The following is a 26,791-nucleotide window of genomic DNA, read 5'->3' as shown; positions in this document are numbered from 1 at the left end:
AATAGATATGTTTATTAAAACGCAAACAGGACGTTTCGGCCCCTAACCAAATCGGCCCCTGTCGAAAAATCGGCCCCTGGACGTTTCGGCCCTTTTCCGCGAGACGTTTCGGCCCTACTTTAGTATATTGCTTGATATGTTAAAAAAAAAACGGTTTGCTATCATCTCATGATAATATTTTTAATTATTATTGTTATTAGATAATGATAGATGCTAGATGTAATAAAACTGATTGAAAAACTGAAACCAAATTATATTAAAATGCTATGTACCTGCTATAGATAAGTTAAGTTATAACATTCGAAAATAAAGTGTTTGTGCGTATATTAAATTGTTGGAATAATCAGTGTTTCTGCCAGCTCTGATTTTCTGAGGGTCTTTTATGACCCCCTGTATTAAATTTTAGGGGTCATTTCAAATTCATAAGGGTCATGCCAATAAATTGAACAAAAATGTAAAAAACAACAGGTAACACTTTATAAGTTTTATTTTCTAAGGCACTTTACTTCTTGCCAGAGAACAGACGTCTTTCTTTGGATTCTTTCCATTTGTTCACTGCCTTAGCAAACTCAAAGTTTTCAATATTTGGACCCAAACTGATTCTCATCAAAACATTAAGTCTGTCTGAAGACAACCTGTTTCTTCCAGATCCTTTGATATTATTCTGAACACTAAAGCCCCTTTCAACTGTAGCAGTCTGCAGTGGGGCCAAGACTGCTACCATTGCAAGCTTTACTAAATTGGGAAAAGCACCAGGATGCTGAACACTCAGAAGTTTCCAGATAGACTGAAGAGTGTGACAGGGATATCTTTGCTGTACAATAAGGTCCTTACACTTTTCCCACTCTAGTAAAGCTTCAGTGCCATCAATAAAAGGTTCTACCCCTGTGTCAGAATTACAAGTACCATAATAGGACACCAAGGTCTGCATCTGACTAGCTCCATACTCCTTTCTGTCTTCTAAAGATAGCAAGGAGAGACCCCTTGGACACAATACTGCCATATTTGATATAATGTCAGTTGCCTCAGCTGGGAACCTTCTTTCTATCTCTATAATCAAACAGTTCAAAAACTGTGTACGTATTTTCTTAAATTGCTGTCGAAAAACTGGTGTGTCAGTGACTCTGACTCCCTTAAATTCAGTTAGTTTCTCAGGTGATGCAACTGACATTAAATTAGACAAGTGTGTACCATCATTTATTTTAAGCCATGTAAGTTGTTGCACAACACTTTCAACAGTGGGTCTTATCATGGCAAGGTCAAGATTATCCTTTTGTAGGAACATGCTGAGTTGTGTTACCTTTGGAATAATATCCATGAGTAAGTATGTACATGCAATAAATGTAAAGGTGGTTATTTTTTTAAAGAACCCCTTTGCTACACTATCATTTTTTGATTCCATTTCAGATTCAAAATAAGTTGCAAGAGAACCCCATGTTCTATATACTGCTTCTAAGGCAGCATACATTGAGAACCATCTCACACTGTGAAGCTCTTTATACTGTAACTGGGGCTCTTCAAGTAAAACTTGAATTTCTTTAACCTTCTCCCTACGCAGAGCAGACCTCTTAAAATGATAAAAGATATCAGACAAAATTTTCTGGTAATCTTTTAGGTATGCTACCTTATCAGCTGCTTGGCTGGTACACAGGGCAAGCCTGTGTGCCATGCAATGAACTCCTATGACATATGGTGAAACTTTTCTTTTTACCAATGCTACAAAACCATTCTTAGAACCAGTCATGACTGAAGCTCCATCAGAACCTACAGCCAAGACATTTTTAAACTTAACATTATGCCTGTCCAGTATTGATTGAACATTTTTGAAAATAATATCTGCAGTTCCATCTGGAATTTGTACATTGTCTACAAAATGTGTTTCAATGTCAAAGTTTTCATTGACTGATTTTGCATAGAGAAGTAGTTTCTTCTTGACAGAAATATCACAGCTTTCATCCAGCATTTTAGAAACAAATGGGCTAGAAGAAAGTTTGTCATCTAAAGAATCTTGGAGAACACTGGCCATTGCATCTTGCATTTCTTCAGCAGCAGAATCTGAGCAGTATGTAGCTGTACCAACCTTAAAAAGATCAAGAGGAATAATTACTTTGCATTTTTAATTTTAAATTACAGTGACTCAAAGTCATAAGTCAAATTGTAAATATGAAATTTATAATAAAACTAATAAACATTTTTTTATATTTCATTGTTGTTTTTTTTTCTTTATAATTCTAAATATATATTTTATTATTGTATTTATTTCTACATTCTAATTTTTGCATGTTATATTATTTGCACAGAAAACTAGTTAGTTATCCTTTCTATTTAGTTATCCTTTCTGATGTAGCCTATATTAATTTATCTATAGAGGCCCTACAGTTAGCATGCTATTGTAAAGTTGATTCTGATTTATATACATACCATCATGCAGTTCAACTATATGTGAATAAAATATTGTTAAATACTTGTTTTTGTGTTATATTTTTAGTTATTTTAATTTTTTTTGTCAATTTATTCACCTGTAAATCATCAACAAAATTACACCCTTGTAATTTTTGCAACTGCAACAGCGATTTATGTTTAGATGTTGGCAGTTGTTCTTTTGCAAGCCAGTATACAGATCTCATCACCCCTGTGGCTGCTTCATAGTGCTTAGAAATGATGCTAGAAGTCTGTTTACTCATACTTCTCCGCAAAGACGTGGCCTCCACAGCGGCTCTGTGCTGATTCGATGATAAATGTCTAACAAGTGTGGAATGGCGAAAATTTGTACAACCACTTGTAAAGGGATTGTCTTTGCCCTCACTGATGCAAATGTTGCATGTCATTTTGTTACTTTCATACAAAAGCCATGGATATTTTGTTAGCCATTCTTTACGAAATTCACGGTCAACTTTTACTTTTGTAATGGATTTTTTTTCTTTCGGGGGATTAGGGTCATTTTCAACATTTTTTTTATCTGATTCTTCTTTTTGGTCATGGACAACAATATTTTGTGTGTTTTGCGTAAAAAAATTAGTTAATCTCCGCTGTTTTGGAGCAGACGACATTTTTTCCATTCGTTCGCGGAATATGACGACAACAAAGTAAATAATTTTGTCTGGGCGCTTTCAATATATGCAGTATCGTATAAAAGCAAGCGTTTATTAACTAGTTGAAATTGGCTAAATGCCGGACCACGGACTCGGTAAATTTCATTTCTCATTAAAATTATAGTGGAGCCCATAGTGAAAACATTCTGTACATTTTTATACTGAATTGACGGTTTATAGTCTGTATATCCGACTCGTGTTGAAATCAACGACGGTGAAATTCTTGCGTCACAAAATACGCACTAACTAAATTTCATTGCGTCATGGCTGAAAAAAGTGCGCCAAAGACGCAAAAACGCGCTCTGGCAGAAACACTGATATTATAATTGCATTATATATAAAATTAAATTAGAGAAATTATTTGCTGGATATTAACTGTGATCTAATACTTACAATCGGATTTTAAGTGTAAATATTATGAAATGTCCGATATAGGTATGCGATACAGGTAGGTCAGTTTTGAATATATTAATTTAGAAAGGATTTCCAAAAAATTAATATATTGCACTGATAGTTCATTTGTTATTGTTTTCGTTTCCATCAAACTCGTCACTGTTAAATAGTTGTTGATGATAATTTAATGTCTGTCTCGTGTATTGTTTTGTGTCTTGCTTCTTAATCTTTCAAATAAAATATTATCTATATATGTTGTAAATAATTGTTTGTTTGTGTATTATATTTTTTCAAATAAAGTTAATGTTCTGTTCTGTTTGTATTGATTACTTTTGGAACCCTACTACTATTATAATCTAGTTTTTATACAAAATGATTAAATATATATATCAATTGATTCATTTATTTATTGAAATGCTATTTATATATCGGTTTAAAATACAGTACTTATTCTGGGGCCGATTTGGTAAAGGGCCGAAACGTTCGGGGCCGAAACGTCTTGGGTAGTTTGGGGCCGATACATCTTGGGGCCGAAATGTCTCGAAATCATTAAAACCAACCACACTGGACATTTTGTCTGAGGTATTTTTTATGTTTCTATGTTAACATTTGAAGGAATATTGCAGCAAATTATCTACATATTTGATAATTACTCTTTCACAAAAATAAAATAATACATGGAATTTACAGCTTTATTTAATGAGAAAAATTGATGTTATTCTTATCAAAACCAAAGTACTGCCTTGTAATGCATTAGCAGTACCACTTTTAAGACAGTAATGCAGTATCAGTACCAGAAGTAGCAACATTTTTGTGTTGCCTCTTTTTTTTTTTTGATGCGTTTATTTAAGGTCGCCGCCGGAGAGCCCATATGGGCGACCGTACACTCAAGTCGGGTCATCTTAGAGTGTCCCGCCGAGATTTTTCGTCAATTTTTTTCCAGTTTTATTGGTGGAGGAAGACCCCAGGTGCCCCTCCGGGCATTATTTCAGGCACGAGCGGGCACCTGGGTAGAACCACCGACCTTCCGTAAGCCAGCTGGATGGCTTCCTCACATGAAAGATTTCGACCCGAGTGAGGATCGAACCTACAGTGGTGAGGGACCTGTGATCTCAAGTCAACAACTTTAACCACTCAGCCACGGAGGCCCCTAGTGTGTTGCCTCTACGGAGAAGTGGCGACATATAGGGATCACTTCTCCGTCGTCTGTCTGTCCGTCCCTCTGCCCGTCCGTCACAAAACTTGTCCGGACTACTCCTCATAAACTACTGGTGCAATTTCATCCAAACTTTACAGGAATGATCAGTACCAAGTCTAGTTGTGCATATTGTCAGCATTTTCCTGTTCAATGATTTTTGTCAGAGTTATGGCCCTTTAATAATTTTTATTTTTAAAGTTTGGCCGGACTACTTCTCTTATACCACTAAATTTAATGCAATTTCAATGAAACTTTACAGGATGAGGATTGATCTGTAGCTCAAGTCCTTGTGCATATTGCACGGGTTTTCAGGTTGATTTTTGGCCGAGTTATGGCCCTTTGATAAAAAGGTGTTTTATTCTGTGTGTTGCCAGATACACAAAAGCTTGTCGGACTACTCCTCATAAACTACTGACCAGTGCAATTTTATCCAAACTTTACAGGAATGATCAGTACCAAGTCTAGTTGTGCACTGTCTGCCTGTCTGTCCGTCTGTCACAAAACTTGTCCCAACATGAAATTGGCCATCATGAGGCGACACATGTGATCACTGATCGCTCTTGTTTAAGAGTAATTCAGTATCAGTACTAAACATTGCTGCAGTACGTCCTGCAGTACCAGTTATGCAGCTCTGCAAGCGAAATCAAATATTGATATTAAAATTTTAATTTAAAATTCTAACATTTTAAACTTCTCTTGAAGTTCAAAACTTAATTAATAACAATTAATGCTTACACACAACATGAGATCACAAATCTTTTTGCTCAGGCGAGGAATGTAGTGTCAATTTTCATCTGTAATTTTTTTAAAAATGTAACATCAAAGAAATTTAATCATTCATTTTACCTGCATAAACAAATATATGGTTCCATGCATGAATGTGCCATGTTATAAAACTTTATATTCTATGTGTAACTTTTAGTTTCCATTTATACATGTCTTACACTGTGGGTCTTTTATAAATGGCTTCACTGGCACACCATTTGTTTAATTTCATGTGATGTGTATGCCTCTTCTACATTCTGTAAAAGTTATTTGTATATGGTAATTAATGTTTTTTATGTACACATGTGTTCTTGATTGATATTAATATAATCATGTATCTTAAAAAAGCCATAACACTTGCATAGTTAGAAAATATTCTAATTTTCCAAACTTGTCTATTTGAATTTTTCAACTTATGCAAGCACAAAAATTGTCAGGAAAACAACTTGCTTTGATTGTCATAGCTTGCACTTGACCTAATAAAAAATTGCCATTTTCAATTTGTGTCGCACATAGCACAAAAAAATATGACCTAAAGTCATGTGTAATTGTGCACCTGGAGGTTTGCTTGTGGATTTATTCAGTATTTTTAGAGTAATTGTCCTTGACCTAGTTAAAATTTGCAATTTGACCTTGAGTCATGAAACTACAAAAATGTTGATCAGCATGTTAAGTTGTTCACCTAGGACTTTGTTTGTGGATTTATTCAGTATTTGTAGAGTTATTGTTCATGACATAATTAAAATATGCAATTTTGAACTTGTGTCAAACATAGCCCTAAAGAATTTGACATAGAGTCATGAAATTGTACAGATTTGTGTGTCATCATGTGTAGTCGAGCACCTGGGGGTTTGCTTGTGGATTAATTCAAAATTTGTAGATGACTTTGTCTTAAGCACTGCTGCGCATACTTTGTAAAATTGAGATGTGAAATTCTTAATATTGGGAAAAGTCCAGATGTCAACATTGGATGTTGTTTTTATGCCCCAACCACTTAGGGGTCCCTTTTAAAGGAAATCATGTAGATTTTCCTTTGTCTGTCCCTCTGTCATACTGTCTTGCTGTAGAAAAGACAGTGGAGTATCACCAGGTGGCATTCGTGTCCTATGGACACATTTCTAGTTTTATATGATTTTTTTCAGGGATCTTAGGTAAGTTGTCTAAGTAAGTTAACATTACACAGACTGGCACCTTAGAGCTTTTATCACCATTACAGGTTGACAAAAATAGAACTATGATCAACTGTCAAGTATAAATATGATCTAGACTTATAATTATAAAGAACTATGTTTATGTAAGTAAAGCATGTTATACTTTCAGTTATTGGACAGTGTTTGTGTGATCTAACTGGTAATGAATGTGATGTGAACTGTTGTTGTGATGAGGACTGCACTCAGGCAGATAAATCAGCCTTCACTTGTGACACAAGATCCTTTTTGTATGTAAATAATGTCAGGTTCTCAGTTATTGTTTTTTTAGCTTCACTTTTCAAAAAAAAAAAATCGAGCTATTGCTACAGTCAGTTTGTTGTTGCTGTTGCCCCTTAGATACTTTAATGTTGGCCATTATTTTAATATCTGTTTCTTAATGGATTGTCTGCATACTTGGAAACAATATTTCTTTGGAAAAGACCTTCAAGTTGACCAGATTGAACTTGACCTTGACTTATAAATGACCTTGACATTTAAGGTCAAATTTTTCTTGAATTTTGTTATAATTGACTAACTCTGTTATTTAGGAATGGATTGTCCGCATACTTGGACAAAACAATCCTTAGGACAAGACCTTCAAGTAGACTAAATTGAGTATATGACCTTCACTCATCAGTGACCTTTACCTTGGTCAATTTGTTATATATGAATGGATTGTCCTCATTTGACCTTGACTTATAAATACCTTGACCTTAAAGGTCAAAATTTGTAATTTCACAGTTTTTTTGCTATAATTGACTGTTACTTTGTTATTCATGTCAATGTCAAATCATTAAAGTTTGCTTTAATTGTCTTAACTTTGTTATTTATTTATGGATTTGATTCAATCTTGGACAAAAGAACACTAATGACAAAACTGACATGATGATTAATTAAAATTTGACCTTGACCTTTGAATGACCTTGGCCATTAATATCAAATATGAAATTTGAGTTTTATGTACAAGAAAAAAATGTTTAGGAGTATTCTTTATATCAATATTCTTCCTCCAATTACATGTTTGACTTTAGAAATTAAAAATTAGAGCATTATCAGTTTCTGCAGGATAACTTTTGAAGACTTTCAATGATCTTGTTTATATTTAGCTTATAGGTATTTTATATCAAAACATGGGGCAAGTTTGATTATTTTTTTAACTTTAATAGTACAGTATCCTCGTCATACATCAGTGACTCTTATGTGTTAATTACCACAAAGTACAGGCTGTTTTGCCTAACTAAAACTGGCCAAAAGAGGTGAAAGATATTCTTAAAACGAAATGAAATATAATGTATGTTAATAACAGTTATTCTATGAAAACTTCTTGTAATTTTACCAAATTTGATTGTTTTGTTTTTGTTTTATATAGCATTGACAATAAGGTATGCTACAAGGAAGAAGTTTTCCCATTCTCCAACTCACCTGCAGACACTACTACAGATGGGGGTTTATTCTGTATCTTCTATGATAACTGTAAGTAGATCTGACTTTTACAATATAATAACTAATCTAGGCCAACATCTTTGAGCAAGGTAAACCTGCAGGTCAGTACAATGTAATATCAAAGTCTCAATCTTTCTGACTTTAATTACAATGGTTCAAAATGTTGTTAACCTTTACGTTAAGGTCCATTTCCTCAAAAAGTATTAAAGCTGTTGACTTAAAACTTGGCAAACATGTTCATTGTAATAAAAGGATACCATTTTAAAGGTCAGATAATCCTAAAATTATTTTATGCAAAGTTATGCCCCATTTTCAACTTAGATTTTAGCCATGGTTAACATTTTTGTTGAATACCATTTACTCGGAAACTATCAAAGTAATTCATTTCAAACTTACATCACCATTTCAGAAGAGCAGATAATCATAAAATTCATTTTTGCAAAGTTATGCTTCTTTTTTCACTTAATTTTTCAGAAAACTTTCAAAATTAATTATTTTGAAGTAAGAAAACTTGTTGAATTGAAATTGATTTGCATTTTTCATTTCTCAAAAAGTATCAAAGATACTCACTTTAAACTTGGAGAACTTGTTCATTACATGTACTAAATTTGAAATGCATTTCTAAGGGGGTAATTATGAAAGCCGTTCTTGCTTAATTATTTCCGTTTTTTACTTCGAATATTTGTGTTTTTTCTTAAGAATTCAAACACTTTGTTTTAAATAGTAGGATTTTTTCTCTGACAAGCATGTTTGTAGAATTATGCCCCCTTTTTGTATGTTTCAACTATGCCGACAGGTCCTGTTTTTAATGGATTGTCTTGATACCTTTTGGACAAGACCTTCAAGACTAGAATAGAATAGAAAAGAGTTTATTTCCATTTAATGGGGTCACATTAATGACATATAAATCAACATCTACATAATGAGCAAAAAAATATATCACATAAACTAAGCGTATTAAAGTAAATAAAGCTTGATTCTGATTATTTTGAAAACAATTAACTAATTGTATCAGACCCAATAATCCTGGCATGACCTTGAATCAAGGCCAAATGTTTGAATTTGCTTAATTTTTGATATAATTGGCAACACCTTTGTTATTTTTGAATGGATTTCAAGGGATAAAGGACTTCTTCATGATTTTCCATAAATGTTTGTAAATGAATAATAATGAGCTGTTACCAAATATCTTATTTAAGTATATAAATGTCCGGAGAAATCAATGGATCTGGTTCCATAAGTGTGGATTTTGGAAAGCTTTATGGTAAACAGTGATAATTTTAAAGACAATTCTCATTCTTACAGATATTGATTCTTATTTGGATAAGAAATTAAACAGTAAGAATAACAATCTTTGTTACCATTCAAATTCATGTTTATTTTTGTTGCTTTCTTTGAGACATGTTGATTTTGATGAATTAACTTAATTTTTAGCTCACCTGAGCATATGCTCAGGGTGAGCTATTAGGATCACTCTTCGTCTGTCGTCCGTCGTACCTTGTCCGTTCACATTTTTAAAACGACATCTCGTCAGAAACCATAAGGCAGATCATAATGAAACTTCACAGGGATGTTCCTTGTGTGAAGCCTTAACAAAGTTGTTCAAAGAATTCCATTCCATGCAGAACTCTGGTTGCCATGGCAACCAAAAGAAAAAACCCAAAGAGCTAGAGCTTAGATATTTGGCATGAAACATCTTCTAGTGAGTGTCTACAAAGTTTGTTCAAATAATAGCCCTGGGGTCAAAATTGGCCCCGCCCCGGGGGTCATTGATTTTCCTTATATGACAGTGTATAACAAAAACTTAAAAATCTTATTTGAAAAAACCCAGATAGCTAGAGTTTAGATATTAAGCATGAAACATCTTCTAGTGAGTGTCTACCAAGTTTGTTCAAATAAAAGCCCTAGGGTCAAAATTGGCCCCGCCCCAGGGGGTCATTGATTTTCCCTATATGCATATAGTGAAAACTTAAAAAATCTTCTTTTAAAGAACTCAAAGAGCTAGAGCTAAGATATTTGGCATGAAACATCTTCTAGTGAGTGTCTACAAAGTTTGTTCAAATAAAAGCCCTTGGGTCAAAATTGGCCCCGCCCCAGGGTGTCTTTGATTTTCCCTATATGCATATAGTAAAAACTTAAAAACTCTTCTTTTAAAGAACCCAAGAGCTAGAGCTAAGATATTTAGCATGAAACATGTTCTAATGTGTGTCTACAAAGTTTGTTCAAATAAAAGCCCTAGGGTCAAAATTGGCCCCGCCCCAGGGGGTCATTGATTTTCCCTATATGCATATAGTAAAAAGTTAAAAAATCTTCTTTTAAAGAACTCAAAGAGCTAGAGCTAAGATATATAGCATGAAACATCTTCTTATGGGTGTCTACCAAGTTTGTTCAAATAAAAGCCCTGGGGTCAAAATTGGCCCTGCCCCGGGGGTCATTGATTTTCCTTATATGTGTATAGCAAAAACTTAAAAAATCTTTTTTGAAAAAACCCAAATAGCTGGAGTTTAGATATTAAGCATGAAACATCTTCTAGTGAGTGTCTACAAAGTTTGTTCAAATAAAAGCCCTGGGGTCAAAACTTGCCCCGCCCCAGGGGTGTTATTGTTTTTAACTATATGTGTATAGTAAAAACTTAAAAAATCTTCTTTTAAAAAACCCAATGAGCTAGAGCTTAGATGATTAGCATGAAACATCTTCTTATTGGTGTCTACCAAGTTTGTTCAAATAAAAGCCCCTGGATTAAAATTGGCCCTGACGGGGGGGGGGGGGAGTAGATCATTGTTTTTCATTATATGTGTGTAGTAAAAACTTAACATTGTGAAACATCTTCTAATGGGTGTCTTCTAAGTTTGTTCAAATAAAAGCCCTGGGGTTTAAACTGGCCCGCTCCGGGTGCCTCTATACAGATGAGCAACCTCAGGGCCATAATGGCCCTCTTGTTTGTTATTCAATTTATTGTTATACAATATTTATTTGAAAATGTTCATTATGTTTGTTAAATGAGGGAGAAAATCAAGGTCTTTATACACACCAAATCTAGTTCCTAGTGTATAATGGACAATGTTCTACCCTGACAAATATGCAGCTAATTTCCTTTATTGTTTATATATAAACATAGACTTGTTTAACAATCAAACTTGAAATGCTTTTTTTAAATATCTATTTAGGTTAAGTAATTAAACACTAGCAAAAGAAAATTTTACCATATAAATATGCATTTTTGCTACAAGTGTTTCAAAACACTTATCATCACTTAATATCAAATTAATTTGTTTGAAAAAAACATGAAAAGGTTTATGTAGATTGTGAAATTTTCTGTCAAGAAAGTGACTTATTTTGCTTGCTTTTTGTGTCGCTTCACGGAGTAGTGGCGACATATAGGGATCACTTCTCCGTCGTCTGTCTGTCCGTCTGTCTGTCTGTCTGTCTGTCTGTCTGTCCGTGCGTCCGTCACAAAACTTGTCCGGACTACTCCTCATAAACTACTGGTGCAATTTCATCCAAACTTTACAGGAATGATCAGTATCAAGTCTAGTTGTGCATATTGTCAGCATTTTCCGGTTCAATGATTTTTGTCAGAGTTATGGCCCTTTAATAATTTTTAATTTTAAAGTTTGTCCGGACTACTTCTCTTATACCACTAATGCAATTTCAATGAAACTTTACAGGATTGATCTGTAGCTCAAGTCCTTGCGCATATTGCACGGGTTTTCCGGTTGAATGATTTTTGGCCGAGTTATGGCCCTTTGATAAAAAGGTTTCTTTTTCTGTGTGTTGCCAGATACACAAAAGCTTGTCCGGACTAATTCTCATAAACTACTGGTGCAATTCCATCCAAACTTTACAGGAATGATCAGTACCAAGTCTAGTTGTGCATATTGTCAGCATTTTCCGGTTCAATGATTTTTGTCACAGTTATGGCCCTTTAATAATTTTTAATTTTAAAGTTTGTCCGGACTACTTCTCTTATACCACTCATGCAATTTCAATGAAACTTTACTTGATTGATCTGTAGCTCAAGTCCTTGCGCATATTGCACGGGTTTTCAGGTTGAATGATTTTTGGCCGAGTTATGGCCCTTTGATAAAAAGGTGTTTTTTTCTGTGTGTTGCCAGATACGCAAAAGCTTGTCCGGACTACTACTCATAAACTACTGGTGCAATTTTATCCAAACTTTACAGGAATGATCAGTACCAAGTCTAGTTGTGCACTGTCTGTCCGTCTGTCTGTCTGTCTGTCACAAAATTTGTCCCAACATGAAATTTGCCTTCATGAGGCGACACATGTGATTACTGATCGCTCTTGTGTTGTCTATTCACTTTTTAATCATGTTATTCAATTTTGAAAATCCTAGTTATTAAATTGATGTAAGATGTGCAGAGGAAAAGGCGACAAACAAGATGGTTCCTAGTCAATAAAATAAGTTCAGATTGACTCATCTTAATAAAACTTGATATATAGCAAGCTTTAAATAATGTGAAGACCTCACTTAGGATTGCTTTTACGTCCCCTAGGTGTCAAGGTCACTGTAACTAAAATAGAAAAAAATATGGCCAAAAATTTTGTATTCAGTTTAAAAAAAGAAATTAGATCTACATGTTATAGGAAAATTTGCAGCTTCATTCTTTTCCTTATAAATAAAACACGTGTATACATAAGTTTAAAAAGATGGTTGCGGAAACTCAGCATGCGCTGGATTCACTGAAAGCCTTTTTATGTACATGTTTTCTCATTTTTAGCTTGACTTTTTCGAAGAAAAATGGAGTTATTGCTACAGTCATGTTGTTGTTTGCGTTTGCTGGTGTTGATGCCATTTCCGTCCTAAAACTTTGTTGGTCAACATCTTTTTATTTCTAAATGAATTGTCTTCATACTAGGACACAACAATCCTTTGAACAAGAATTTCAAGTTGACCAGACTGAACTTGACCTTCTCTCATAATTAAGTAACCTTGACCTTCAGATCAAATATTTGAAATTTTTTTGCTATAACTTTGTTATTTATAAATAGATTGTGTTCATACTTGGACACAGCATCATTTGGCCAAGACCTTTAAGTAGAATAAATTGATTATCTCCTTTACACATCAATTACCTGGACCTTAAAGGTCAAATTATTGCCTGATTTTTTGCTATTTTGCTATACTTGACTATAACTTACTTATTTATAAATGAATTGTCTTCATACTTGAGCACAACTTCTTTAAAGCCATTTTTAGAGAAGATCAAACTTAACCATATGTCTGTCCACACATTTGGGTACTTAAGTGGCTGCAGGAACAATAGATAACAGTACTTTTTCTTTGATCAGATTTTGACTTAAATTCACACTAGTGATCAGTACAAACTCATTGTGCATATCACTTGCATGTTTTGCTTTGCTGCACAAAGTGGCTATCAGAGTTAAAAATAGAAAAATGATGTCCAGACAGGACAAGCTTTCACAGGTCAACCTGCCGAAAGGATTTTGGAATGATCAGTACCAATCTAAGTTGTGCACATTGCAGGCAAGTTCCACTTTACTGAACGAAATGTCCACCATTGGCACCAGAGCTAAAAAGTAATGAATGGATTGTTATTATACTTGGGAACAATAATCCTTGGGATGATTGAATTAAACTTGACCTAAATTTTACCTCTACACTAAAGGTCAAACGAATGAATTTTGCTACATTTGACCATACATATAGAGGATATTTGTTTAATTCAGTGTAAGATCTGGATATATTTCACCGAGTGAGCACCAAAAGGTATATTTGAACTTTTGGTGTTCACAAGGTAAAATATATTTCGATCTTATACTATACTAAACAAATTTTCTTTTTATTATATGCAAAGAAACGTTTTTAAAAGACATTAAACCTAATTCTTAATGAAAAGCTCGCCAAATTATAATACAACGTGACATCATTTACGACGTCACGTCATAAAGTTGGTTCCCAGTACTGTGCACGCTGGTATTTCACTGAAACAACGTAAGGGGCTTAAATTCAAAACAGTGAACTTATCAAATTGATAATTTCACTGTTTAAAACAGTGAAATTACCAGTTTTATATCTCTGATATATTTCTATAAACCACCGAAAAGCATGAAATATTTGTTATTTATTTTTGAATTTGATTTATACTTGGACAAGAGAACAGTTTTAACAAAACTGACATGTTTAGTTATTCAGATATGACCATGAACATCTGTGTCAAATATTGAATTGGCTTCAATTGTCATAATATTGTTATTTACTTACAGATTTGATTCATACTTGGACAAAATAACCCTTATGACAAAACTTTTATGTTGAATAATTAAAATTCCTTGACCTTTATTTGACCAATGAGGTCTGACTATTGAAATCTGCTTAGATTGTCATAACCTTATTACTTTTTGCAGATTTGATTTAAACTTGGATAAAAGATCACATAAGACAAAACCACCCACATAACAACTGACATGTAGGTCAAAGCCATATAAAGATAGGAATATTCCTATATCATTAGAAAAAATGACATGTAAATTATATCATTTTAGCTTAACATGATGAATGTTAGTTTCATAAAGAAATGAAAATAAAGTCAGGATCATTTGATCTTTCTTAATGAAAAGGAGACCAGGTTCTAATCCAATAGTATATACATAATACTACATGTACTAAAATGGTGTGTTTTATTGTAACAACAAAAGTAATTACAAGTAGATGTTAAATTATCAAAATATTTTATTTGTTTTTTTATAAATAAATTCAGATAAGGAGAGAAACTACTATCTGGATCCAGACTTTATCCTTGATATCCCATCATTCAACAGTTACGTGGAACGATATGCAAACCCAGGTCGCCAGGAACCTGTTTCTGTCCAGGAACCAGTCTTTGACCTGAATAGTTTTTATCGAAAAGGGGACACAGTCTATATAGTTTATCCAAATGAAGCTCAGGGAACATTCGTACTTCCAGCACCATCAGTATCTAGTCAGTGTAATGATCAGAATTCAGTTGGTAAGTTAACTTGGAGAGGTACTTATGGTTAGTTGAAGATAAATTGCATCTTTAGGCAAGCATTTTAGGTTGCTGACCAAGATTGAGTTTCTTGCAATTTAAATTACCTCTAAGGATTTTGTGTCTTGCAAAAAAAAAAAAAAGTCAGTATTACATCTGATTACTTATTGTTTGAAATGTTAAGGTTATTAAATTATCTGAATGGTAATAGCATTTCACCTAGCCTATTGAAAATAAGTAAGTCTATAAAGATGTACAGCCTTAGTTAGGAATTTGTTTAATTATGTTTCAATACATATATATTAGTGACAGAAATTTTAATGGATAAGCGTGTTTTTACAGGCTATCTGAATGAGGTTACGACTGAATGTACAAGAAGTTTGACCTTAGATGCTAACACATGTACCAACACTGCAGGCCTTGCTGCTAGCTCTTACTACCAGAACTTCAGAGTGGTTAAGGTAAAGTGTGTTTTTTAATCATTTTAGAGAATATACTTGGGTCAAGAAGGGTTGTTTTTTAGAAAACAAATAGTATCCTGAGGCTCAGCATTAAAGAAGTGAGGGTATATGGTGGCCTACATCTATTGGCTTATAAATCCCTATATTTGTAACTTTGTTATTGTTATGTGAATTTCAGCTTGACTATCCAACGAATAGTAGGGCTATCCTACTCACTCTAGCTTCTGCGTTGGTGTAAGAGCAAATTTGTAAAAAATTTGCAATCAAACACTAATGATATTTGCTTGTAACTTATATAAAGCCCATAGCTCTAGTATGGAATTTAAAGGGGCAACATTCGCTGCCGCGGCAGCGAGTATTTGTGGGTGTGACTAATCAGTGGTGTAAAACTGTCTGTTATAAACCATGAGCTAAAAATAGAATGCAGTGTTAACCTACAGAGAGAATATAAACAAAACAGCTGATTTTACACAGGAGAGGTTTAATGGATGTTTTATATAACTCACAGATTAATCAGATTAATTAAAAGACATTATCAAGCCATCTTGTCCAGATATTATTTTTGAAGTCAGTTTTTTTTCATCAAGCCATACAACTATATCCAAATCCAAAAGATGTGCCTTACATGGGACATTTCTTTTAAGAAAAACTGCTAAAAATGATCTTGACAGGAATTTAAAAATTTTTTAAACTATTAATATATAAAAATTTTATACAAATGATAAACATTTGTGAAATGTTATTTTGACTACAAGATACTTACAACAAAATATATTGTGTAAATGAACTATACCTGGAAGTTACTTTTACTGTTTTCATGAAGTTTAAACCATTTAAATACAAGTTTAATTAGTACTTTGAAATAAAAAAAAATCATAGATTAATGGATTATTGTAAATTTGTTGGATATAAATACTTTTTTTGATAAAGTAAGATCAGTAAAAGTAATTGTTTTTTCTTATCATGTATTCAGCATTCGAATGTGTCGTCTGCTGAAAATCTCCCTCCCTGAAATATATATCGTCTGCTACAAGTCTCTCTCACTGAAATAAACACTGCCACGTGCATCTGTTTACTACTGAAGGTTCATGACCTGTAATGATCAGTTGGCTCCTCCCATGGAATTTCAAATTTCAAATTTGACAGCCAGTATTTTTTTCCAGAAACACACTTAACAAAGTTTTATTTTGAATAATTTTGGTCAATCTATATCAAGAATATGAATGTGTAAGTTACTAGAAAGCTCAGTTGGTAGAGCTAGGATACAGTCTTCTGAGGCTCTGGTTTGAGTCTCAGTCAGGCTTCACATTTTCTCACGCTGTGACAAGTACTGTACCAAGGTTTCTTACATAAAACTTTACTCATAGTCATATGTGATTAATGTCATAATGGTAGGACATTGTCCTATACCTCTAGCATGCTTTTTTCTGAATTATTAACCTTTGTAAAACTTAAAAAATTCTTCATTTAGGTTGAGTGAAAAATCAAGCTAGCTGTCAATGTGGCAGTTGTTGTAAGTACATGTATTGCTATTTATGATAAATCTAAAAAGAAATTATATGTACAATTACAGACATCTGGTTTGTTTGGTTATGTAGTGAATGGAACATTCGTTGGTATCTCCACGACAACACAAGCTCCGCCCCTAACGACACCTGCCACCACATTGCCACCTTCACCAGGAAGTAATACAACCGACAACAGTACAACTGTTGCTGCGACAACAGCTTCCACAACAACGCCTGCTCCAACCACCACTGCTCAACCAAGTAGGTCATTTAAGGTCATTGGCCTTAAAATTAAGAGAACCATGATTTTTTTTATAAAACAGAGTTTTTAAGGGGTTTTACTGGTATGAGAATATCTGGACATATATGTGCATTTCTTCTTTAAATCTGCTCAACCTTTTTAAATAAAATTGACATGAAGTCGTCTTGCATTTATTAAAAGGAATTTGACTTGACACATAAACGACATTGGCATGTAAGATGACTTTGTTTAAATAAGATATAAAATAAATTCATTACTAATGGATGTATTGCTTTCATACTTTGACATAAGAAAATTTGGAAATTACATTTAAGCTGCATACCCTCAGTGAAAGATCGACAGTAATTAAAAATCTGTAAAATATTAAAAAGACTTTGGAATAACTTATCAAAATAAATAAATTTTTGAATAGAAATATTTAAACAATGTGAAGTGTATGCATGTAGAGATAAAGAGGCCTATAGACATGGGGCCCTTTAATTTTAATCTGATAAAGCTTAAGTAAAAAATACAGTTTTAGTTAAAACATGTTTTATTGATGCTCATTTGTAAAACAGGTTACTGATTGTGAATATTTACAAGTATTTTTATGCTGTAATATAGTCAATATTTGATGATTGATTGAAATACAGCTCCTTGATAATAAATATTTACACATGAAATTAATTCAAGTGAGAAATAAAGATCTATGAACTGTTGAAAACCTCCTTATTAATTAATATTTACAATGGTTAATGCATTCAATGAGTGATATATTGAAAACAGCTTCCATTTTAGGAATATTTATAATGGTTTAACTCCATAATTAAAAGTTATTATTAAAAAAAGATGAAATATTGAAAACAGCTCTGTAATGTTTACATTCCATAACACAATAAAGCATTCAATATATAATGATTGATAAGATTTTACAGTCAATTACTATCATTGATCAGTGTTGAGAACAGGGCTATTATGAAACACTACTAATAGATATTGTAAAGTTTAACTATCAGAGAGTGATGTATAAATGAAGCAGTGTTGGTAGGGTAAGGCATTTTTTTCTTGTTGTACAGCACTTGGTTATGTGTTATTTTGAAATTCAGTTACATGCAAAATTCTTCTAGCACATTTTTATACTCCCCAACATGCCCAAAGGGAGAGCATATAGTCACCGTTTTATCTGTCCACACCACCAAATAAGGATATGGGGCCATCTAATTGAAAATGAATATGTCATTTAAACTTCATTCTGTTGTAGAGACTAGAAATACGTAGTGCAGTGTCGAAGAATCATAATTATTTGTTGATTGGGTTTTGAATTCGTTCCTTATGCTTGTCCAGATAATAGTTTGAGAAGTATTGAAGGAATTTGATTAAAACTAAACACAGTTTATAAATACCAGTGAAAAAAAGTTCAGTGTCACAGATCCATAATTCTACCTTTCTTGATATTTTAATTATCTTCTGTTATGATACTGAAAAATGTTAAAAAATGCTTGTCCAGGGTATATTTTCTTAGCTTTCAATATATCATACTCACTTCATACAGTTGTAGAGACTAATGTGAGGAAGTGCATTGTCAAAGAACTATAACTCTTCATTGCACAGTTTTGAGCTCGTTTGAGCACAAAATGCTCAAAGTTAACTTTGTGATCACAATTTGTCCATCGTCTGTCAGTGTGTCATTGCATCTGTTGTTAACTTTCTTTCAAATGATTTCTTCTCAGAAACCTAAGGTTGAAATTTTCTTTGGGTGTTCCTAGCATAACTCTATTAAAATTGTTTAAATGTTTCTGCTCCATTTGAGTCAGAAGGGCTAAAAATTAATCTTGAAAATGAAATCTTTAAAAATCATTCCTGAAAGTGCAAGGATTTGAGCTTAGATATTTTATGTGAAGCATAGGCTAATGAAACTCTAAAAAAATTGTTCAAATGTTTAAATTGTAGCTGTGTGGTTAAAATTGGCCTCGTCCTAGGGGGTCATGGCTTTTCCCTATGTAGTAAATACTTCAAGAACCTTCTTGAAAACTAAAATATTTTACATGTAGATATATAGCATGAGATTTGTTAAGTGGATCTCTACAAAAAATGTTCAAATTATAGTATACTTCAGACACCTTAACACAATCATTATCCTGCATCATATACATTGTGGGTGTTACATCTTTTATTGCTTCTTTATGCACTTACTATATCAATTATCTGCATGCCTGTAGTCAGCAATAGGCATTTCAATCATCCCTTTATTTTATGCATTTTTTAAATTTCAGAATTTATATTTTTTCATTCTTAGATTTTTTTAACCAAAATCTCCAAAGTTTACTAATTTGTTAATACTAAGGAAAACTTGTAATGTAAACCGGGATGACATTGAAAATACACATGTCTATCAATACTGTTGACGTAGAACACATTCCATGTTCATTTCAATAAACATTCATACAATTGTATATGGGTAAATGAAATTTTTTGACAAAGTTTTCCTTTAAACAAAAATATTTTTAATTTCTTTTTCAATTGATGATGACTGTCCTTTGTATAAGAATCAGAGGTCTTCAAGGTTTTTTTTTTCAAAATCAAGCCCTTTTTAAGAACTTTTTCAAGGATACCCTCAATGTAAGCACTTATCAAGACACAAATAGTTTTCAAGCACTTTTCAAGACCTGTGTGAACAATGTTTACACCAAACTTCACCAAATTATTTGATGACTTTTGACAAAGATGATTTTTTTAATATTTTGTTTAAGATGATTCTGGATTGTCAGGCATTTTTGATTTTCACAGTCCAAAGGTTCAAGTAGGCCAATTTTTGCAAATGGTACTCATTGTACACTGTGAGCTTTGTGGTCTACTTTCACTTTGGTCTAGTTAAAAATCAAACATGGCTGACAATGCGGAATCACCTTAATAAATAAATCTGTCTTTACATTATGTATAGCTTGGTGTTGTGAACAACATTTACCCATGTTACCAATACAAAGCAAGATCTGTTGGCACATCTGTGCTTTCTGATCATGGTCTGCATTGTTTGCATTTCAGTTGTTACTTATTGTAAATTTAATACATGTATAGTTTAAAGTGACTGGGCCCTACATGGCAGGGTGTTGTAATTCGTTATTTGTATTTTCACATATTGTACATAACACAATGTCACCCTTATAGAATTCACTTAATTATTTTGAAATTTTCCCAATAAATGTCCAATGGTTTGTCAAGATTTAAAATGTAAATATTGTTGTATAATTATGTACCTAATATTTTACACTTATGCTAAAATGCTTATGAATGCTTAGAGGTTTGAGATCTGGTTTGTCTACAATTCAACTCAAAATTCTGTAATCATATACATGTTTCACAAGTTAAAAACATTTTTCTTTCAATGAGGTGAAACTCTAAAATTACTGATACTTTAATTTAATTTAATTGTTGAATTTCTTTTTAGTTTTGTATAATCTCTAAAATCTGAAGTTTTTTATCTTAAAAATTATTGCTCTTACCGTATTTAAAGCATAATATAACTATTTGTTTCTTATCATCTTTACAGTATAACTCTTTTGTTTTTAGTGCATTTAATGATTTACATCATAACTTTGTTTTTTTTGTCATATTTACAGCAAAACAATGCTACATAAAACTATTTTTATTATGGTTACAGCAACAGTTGATCCCAGTCAAGTTCAGACCTTGTATAATAATCCCTACATCGTGGAAATAAACGCGACAACCATGACCCATTTATGTGTGCAGGCAGACAACTCTATCGTGGCTTGTACCTTCACAGATGTACCAGATCCAACATTCAATGCTGCAACTTGTGAAAATGTAGTTCAAGAGGTTTGTAGTTTTTGCAAAAAGTTTGATTATTTTTAGCTCAACCATACCAAGTATATGGAGAGCTTACTCAAATCACATGCAGATTTCTGATAACAGTGAAGCAGTTTTTCCTATAACTTCTTTATTTCATAAGGGATCTACTTCAAACTTCAAGTATATGTTCCTTATCATCAACCACATCATATATGACAAGGTTCATAACTCTAGCACCAATATTAACAGAATATTGTGCCTCTCAGTCTTAGAATTTCCTTTAAAAATGTTAATTTTTTACTTTAACTTGTTTATTTCTTAAGGTGTCTACTTCATACTTTAAATATATGTTCCATATCATCAACCACATCATATGTGACACAGTTCATAAATCAAGCACCAAAGTGATTAAAATTATTTCCCACTTCAGCATCAAATTTTAAAAAAAAATTTCCTTAAAAAAACAAGATGTCACAGCTGGAATATGAAAAATATTGTTTACATTTGCACTATTTCAGATATGATCATCATGATATTAATTTAAGATTATGACATTTTATCTGCTTTTCATCCATTGCTAACAATATTATGTAAAAGCCTTAATAATTAGGTGATCAATATAAGGGCCCTCTTGTTTTTATTTCTAGACCTGTTTATATATCTAGTAAATTTTGTAAATGTGGAAAGGCACAAATAATTTAAATAACAAAGTAGAAGTAATGGACAATTTTCCCTCCTGATTATTATAGAACTGTAACATACAGTTCATATGGCATCTCAAAAAAATGTTACAGTTGACCTGATACTATGAGTTTAAGCTTCCTCATTTAAGTTTTTAGCTTTCTTGGATCACCCTTGGTCTAGTTCCTGTGCTAACCAGTAAGGACAATAGTCATAAATGAAGAAAGTCCTCTACAAAAGTTAATCATTCCCCAGGGGTCAAAAATGGTTCTGCCCTGGGGTTCACTAAATTTTATATAGACTTATGTAGGAAAATACATTTAAGACATCTTCTTCTTGAATTTTTGGCATGCAGCAGTGCCAAGTGGTCCTCCACAAAAGTTATACAAGTCATGCCCCTTGGATCACTCTGGGGATCACTTAGTTTATATTTTCAAAACTGTCCCTACTCCAAGGGTTGATGTACACTTACAAAAGAAAATACTCTAATGCCCAGATTTTAGATTTTTTGACATTTAGCATAATGCTTTTTGGTCCTTTACAAAAGCAACCTCATGCCCCTGAACCTCAGAAAAGGTCCAGTCTTGGGGTCACTCTAGTTCAAATAGACATACATGGTAAAACACACTTTAGTCTTTTTGTGTGAAATTTTAATGCCCATGGCTTTGATACTTTCTGGCAGACATCTACTAATATTTTAAAATTATGCAGCTTGGGTAAAAAATGTCAACCCAATGTGACCTAATTACTGATTTTTATGTAAAAGAATTGTGAACTTTTCTAGCAATGTATCTCGGAATAACAATCCTTGGTTAAGTTGAAATATGGTTGATGGAAGAGGAACACTTTCTTATGAGACTTGAGATTTGAATTTAAGTATGTCCATTGCTTGATCTAGCTGAATGAATCACCGCTTATTTGTTAAATTGTTGTCTATTGGTAATTAAGTCTGCATTTGACAACACTCGGAGATGTCACCTGTTGACTAGAACACCCTTTAAATTTTCTTACCAACGGTTTTCTAATTTTACCAAACAATTAAAATAGGTTTTACAAACTATTTTGAAGAAGGCGGAATGTGGATGATTTTGATAGTTGAGGGAGACTTTGATGTTTGCTTTTGCTTTTCTAAGCAAACTTTCAAATTGAAGAGGGACAAGGTGGCTATTTTGTCCAAGTCACCTAGAAATGTGATCCCCGATTTACTAGAACACCCTCCTTACTTTCCTAATCTTGTTTCCATTGCACATTGCAGTGTTTACTGCTATTAAATCTGAATCACTTTATATACAAATGTAACAGAAAATAAAAGTGAGCAGCACCATGTTTGATATAAACAGTTTGTCATACAAAAAGAATTATAATTAATTGGTGGATCAGCACTTGACACACAGGTAGCGTCACATGGTATTGTTAAAAAAAATGACATTGACATCATTGTGGGCACCATTGAAGAATTAGAGTACATTTATATATTTCTTATCCATTGTTTTATAACTTATAATTGTAGTGTTGTTACTAAATTTAATAGCAGTTTAAATGTTTGTATTAAGTTACAAAAGTTATAGTGTATGTCTCAAAACCTTCCAAACAACCCTGGTAAATGCTGTTTTTCTTGTAACCTATAATTTGCATATACATAATTCACTTTTCAGGCTCGTTATTTTTTCACGACAGACGGATCAAATGGTATTGCAGAAGTACAAGTTCAGTTTGTGTTCAGGAACATTCAACAAGCAAATTTGCCTCTTACTCAGAGATTTAGTATCTCCTATAATTCTGTGAGTAATCTATATTAACATGACTTTTCAATTTTGATGTGTTGATAATCCTGTAGTCTCTGCCAGATGAGTAAGTTTTATGTCCGCAAAAATTCAATTTGCAATTTGAAATGTACATACAAGTTTATATACAGGAGGTCAAGCCCACAAAAGCTCCTTGGATTTTGTCCTTTAATGATGATTCGATTCCATATACATGTAATATCACAAATATATGTTTTAAATCCCCAAAAATGCAATTTTATTAAAGACCTACTTTGTGATCTGTTTAAATGAAAGTCCTCAATACTTCTGTAACCAAAACACTGTTTTCTAAAATTATCAAATTTAAATGAACATGCTTGTTATTCAAATATCAAAGAATGCTTTGCCAAATAGAATATTTTTCTCATCATTTTGGATGCTTTTTCGATACAAAATAACTCAAAATGAATTTGCTAGAACTTTTACCAAATATCAACTTGTTTGTTTTCTTTTATGAGAAGACATATCTTGAGTGATTTTTTTATCATAAAATTTATGTTGACCCAGTTAATCGTGCATAAAACATTGTGCCAACCTCACCTTTGGCTTAACAAAAAAAGTTCAAAGGGCTTGGTTAGAAATAAAATACTAACATTTATTCACATGTGATCAAGCTATCAACTAGGTGCTGGTGCCATGGGCAATGTGAAAGAGTCCTTGCAAATGTGATGAAGTCATAACAATCCAATAAGTGTTTAAATTGAGGAATTATGCAGATGAATATTCATAGAGAAACTAAAAGAGAATTCACAAATTGATTGAGATAAGTTCAGAAATCAAAATTATAACAGTTTAAGAAAATTAAAAATTTAACATTGAGTTTCAAGGTCAAGATCATAAATGAATCTGTTTATTAACTAGAAATGTGTCCATAGGACACGGTTGCCCCCACACTCCACTGTTTTGTCAGCCTACTGATTCTAGGTCAAATATTTTTTGGGCTATGCATGACACAAGTTTAAAATTGCAAATCTCTTACAATCTTTTAAGTCAAGGGCAAATACACAAATAGTGAATAAAACCACAAGCAAACCCTAGGAGCACAAAGTTCTACACATACTGACCAATATTCCTGCAATTTTTCAGGACTCCAGGTCAAATACTTTATGAGCTATGCAAATTTTAACTATGTTGAGGGCAATATTGCTACAAATAAAGAATCTGCCCACAAGCAAAACCCCAGGTGCACACCTATACATGCTGACCAACATTTCTGGAAAGTTTCAAGATTTCAGATCAAATACTTTTTGGGCTATGCTTACACAGTTGAAAATTGCAAATTTTCATTGTATCAAGGGCAATAACTCTACAAAAATCAGTCCACAAGCAAACCGGAAAGTGCACAAAGTTCTACACATACTGACCAACTTTCCAGTGAAGTTTCATGACTCTTGGTCAAATACTTTTTGGGCAACTCGCGACACAAGTTGAAATTTGCAAATTTTTCAAGGGGCAATAACTCTGACAAAACTGAATAAATCAACAATCAAAACCCCAGGTGCACAACTTTACATGCTGATCAGCATTCCTTATTACCTTTTAATTGTTATGCAATTTGAGTGGAACTTTACAGGAATGATCGATACCTCAAGTACTTGCTTATAATAAATGAGTTTTTCAGTTAAATAATTTTTGACTGAGTTATAGTCAATGATTTTGTATCTCTTGCTACAGCTACAACATGCTACAAAGTACCTGCGATAGGGAACAAACTGGTCAATCATCCCTCAATATAACAGCTTAACTGGCTATTATCAGGCAACATGTGATCACTGATGACTCTTGTCCTTTGAAAAAGTTAAGCTTAAAAGCACTGTTGTTTGTTTATTTTTCAGTTGACAGACAGCAATGACACATTTGCAAGAAGTGGAAACCCAGGGTATCTAATTGGAAAACCATTGTTGTATGGTACGCTCAATGTAACAGTGTCTGCTGATGGTGTTGAATCATATCCTTTCTTCACTTTTTAAACACAAGTTTGACAACCAAATGATATTTTTATAATTGGCCTCTACAGATTAGCCCCCTTGTGGCTTGGCTGAGAGGTTGTCTTTAAGGGTTGAGGCATTAGGGTTGACTAAATGGATTTGAATTACTGGAGTATATGATCTCTTAGCTGCAGCAGTTGAGGTGGTTTTGACCCCTGCTGTTGCTTTAACTTTGAAAGACCCAAGGTTGGCCAAAATCATCTTTCATGTTTCAGCGCCATATGACATTTATTGTGTTGGTGCACTGTTAAACCAAACAAAACAAAAATTCCCTGCATTGTTGTGGGTGTGAAGTATACTAGGGGCTTTGGATCCTTTCACGCACTAACCAAACAAAACCAACGAAAAAAGTATATATAATTGATAATGGATTATTCAATGTGAAGATGTTTTTAAATGAATGTTCTCTTAAATATCCTTGACAGATGACAAAAGATATCACTAATTAGCATATAAATACCAGATTTGTTCTAGATATGCTTTTGAATGTGTATTGGTTATAAATTTTATATAAGCGTTGGTACACGGCAGGAGAGAAAATTATAAGAATCTTACACCGGCTGCCGGTACAGACCGGAATATCTAGCTCGAGGGTAACTGTTTACAGCGGTAACGAGGCTCTGCCGAGTTTCCGCTGAACAGTTACCCGAGAGCTAGATATTCATGTCTGTACCAACAGCCGGTGTTTAATTCTTTTTCTTGCATATTACATGTCAAATATTTTCGGAACAGAAATTAAGAAAACTGATATTCTCATTACGCACTTTTTTCTTATAGTAGCGTATGAACGTACAACTTCATTCATAACGGAAAAATGACGTCATCCTAAGAACGCGATTAATTCATAAATGGCGCGCGTCAATGACGTTATTTAATGCACGCGACTTGTCTTACATGGGGGGTGTAAGACAGAGTTTTCTTGCACCGGTGTAAACGGTAGATAATCCTGTCTGAGATGCAAGAAAGTCATCTTCTATCACAGGTTTAAATAGTATGGTCTTTAGAAAACATTGAAGATAATGAAAGAGCAGTATTTCCCTTAACATTTTGTACCCAGGAGATTCTCATTGCCACAGAGGCAAGCCTCGGTTTGACAGTGGTCAGACCGTCGGCAAGTGGTGTATGTGCTGATGCAAGTGCTAGAATTCCAGTATTGTTTGGTGAGAATATACGCACTGGATGTCAAATTGGGTCAGTGTCCTTTATAAAAATATTTTAAAAATTTTT

At 33.2% G+C, this 26,791-nt stretch overlaps 2 protein-coding genes across 4 annotated transcripts in view; one reads left to right on the top strand and one right to left on the bottom strand.

Annotated features, from left to right (window-relative positions):
• The window catches only part of LOC132726802 (tectonic-3-like), a 36,527-nt gene that overhangs the window by 431 nt on the left and 9,305 nt on the right, over positions 1-26,791 (top strand). Inside the window, exons 2-11 of one of the 3 annotated variants that reach the window (XM_060712171.1) lie at positions 6,769-6,886; positions 8,008-8,111; positions 9,387-9,419; positions 14,822-15,070; positions 15,413-15,531; positions 17,105-17,216; positions 20,939-21,117; positions 23,427-23,552; positions 25,412-25,524; positions 26,618-26,755. In XM_060712171.1, the coding sequence (XP_060568154.1) occupies positions 6,769-6,886; positions 8,008-8,111; positions 9,387-9,419; positions 14,822-15,070; positions 15,413-15,531; positions 17,105-17,216; positions 20,939-21,117; positions 23,427-23,552; positions 25,412-25,524; positions 26,618-26,755 (1,291 nt within the window). Of the gene's footprint in view, positions 1-6,768; positions 6,887-8,007; positions 8,112-9,386; positions 9,420-14,821; positions 15,071-15,412; positions 15,532-17,104; positions 17,301-20,938; positions 21,118-23,426; positions 23,553-25,411; positions 25,525-26,617; positions 26,756-26,791 lie in introns of all 3 variants that reach the window. The other 2 variants (XM_060712169.1, XM_060712170.1) reach the window with 2 other exon arrangements.
• Positions 443-3,213, bottom strand: LOC132726803 (zinc finger protein 862-like). The gene is made up of 2 exons (XM_060712172.1): positions 2,520-3,213; positions 443-2,080 (listed from the first exon to the last, which is right to left on the bottom strand). The coding sequence occupies exons 1-2, from the start codon at positions 3,057-3,059 to the stop codon at positions 503-505; spliced, it is 2,118 nt and encodes a 705-aa protein (XP_060568155.1). The 5' UTR covers positions 3,060-3,213; the 3' UTR covers positions 443-502.

Source organism: Ruditapes philippinarum, unplaced genomic scaffold (assembly GCF_026571515.1).
Source record: "Ruditapes philippinarum isolate M1 unplaced genomic scaffold, ASM2657151v2 ctg1108_1_1_1_1, whole genome shotgun sequence".
Classification (NCBI taxonomy): Eukaryota; Metazoa; Mollusca; class Bivalvia; order Venerida; family Veneridae; genus Ruditapes; species Ruditapes philippinarum.
The sequence above is the reverse complement of the archived record's forward strand: the minus strand, read 5'-3'. Positions and strand labels throughout refer to the sequence as shown.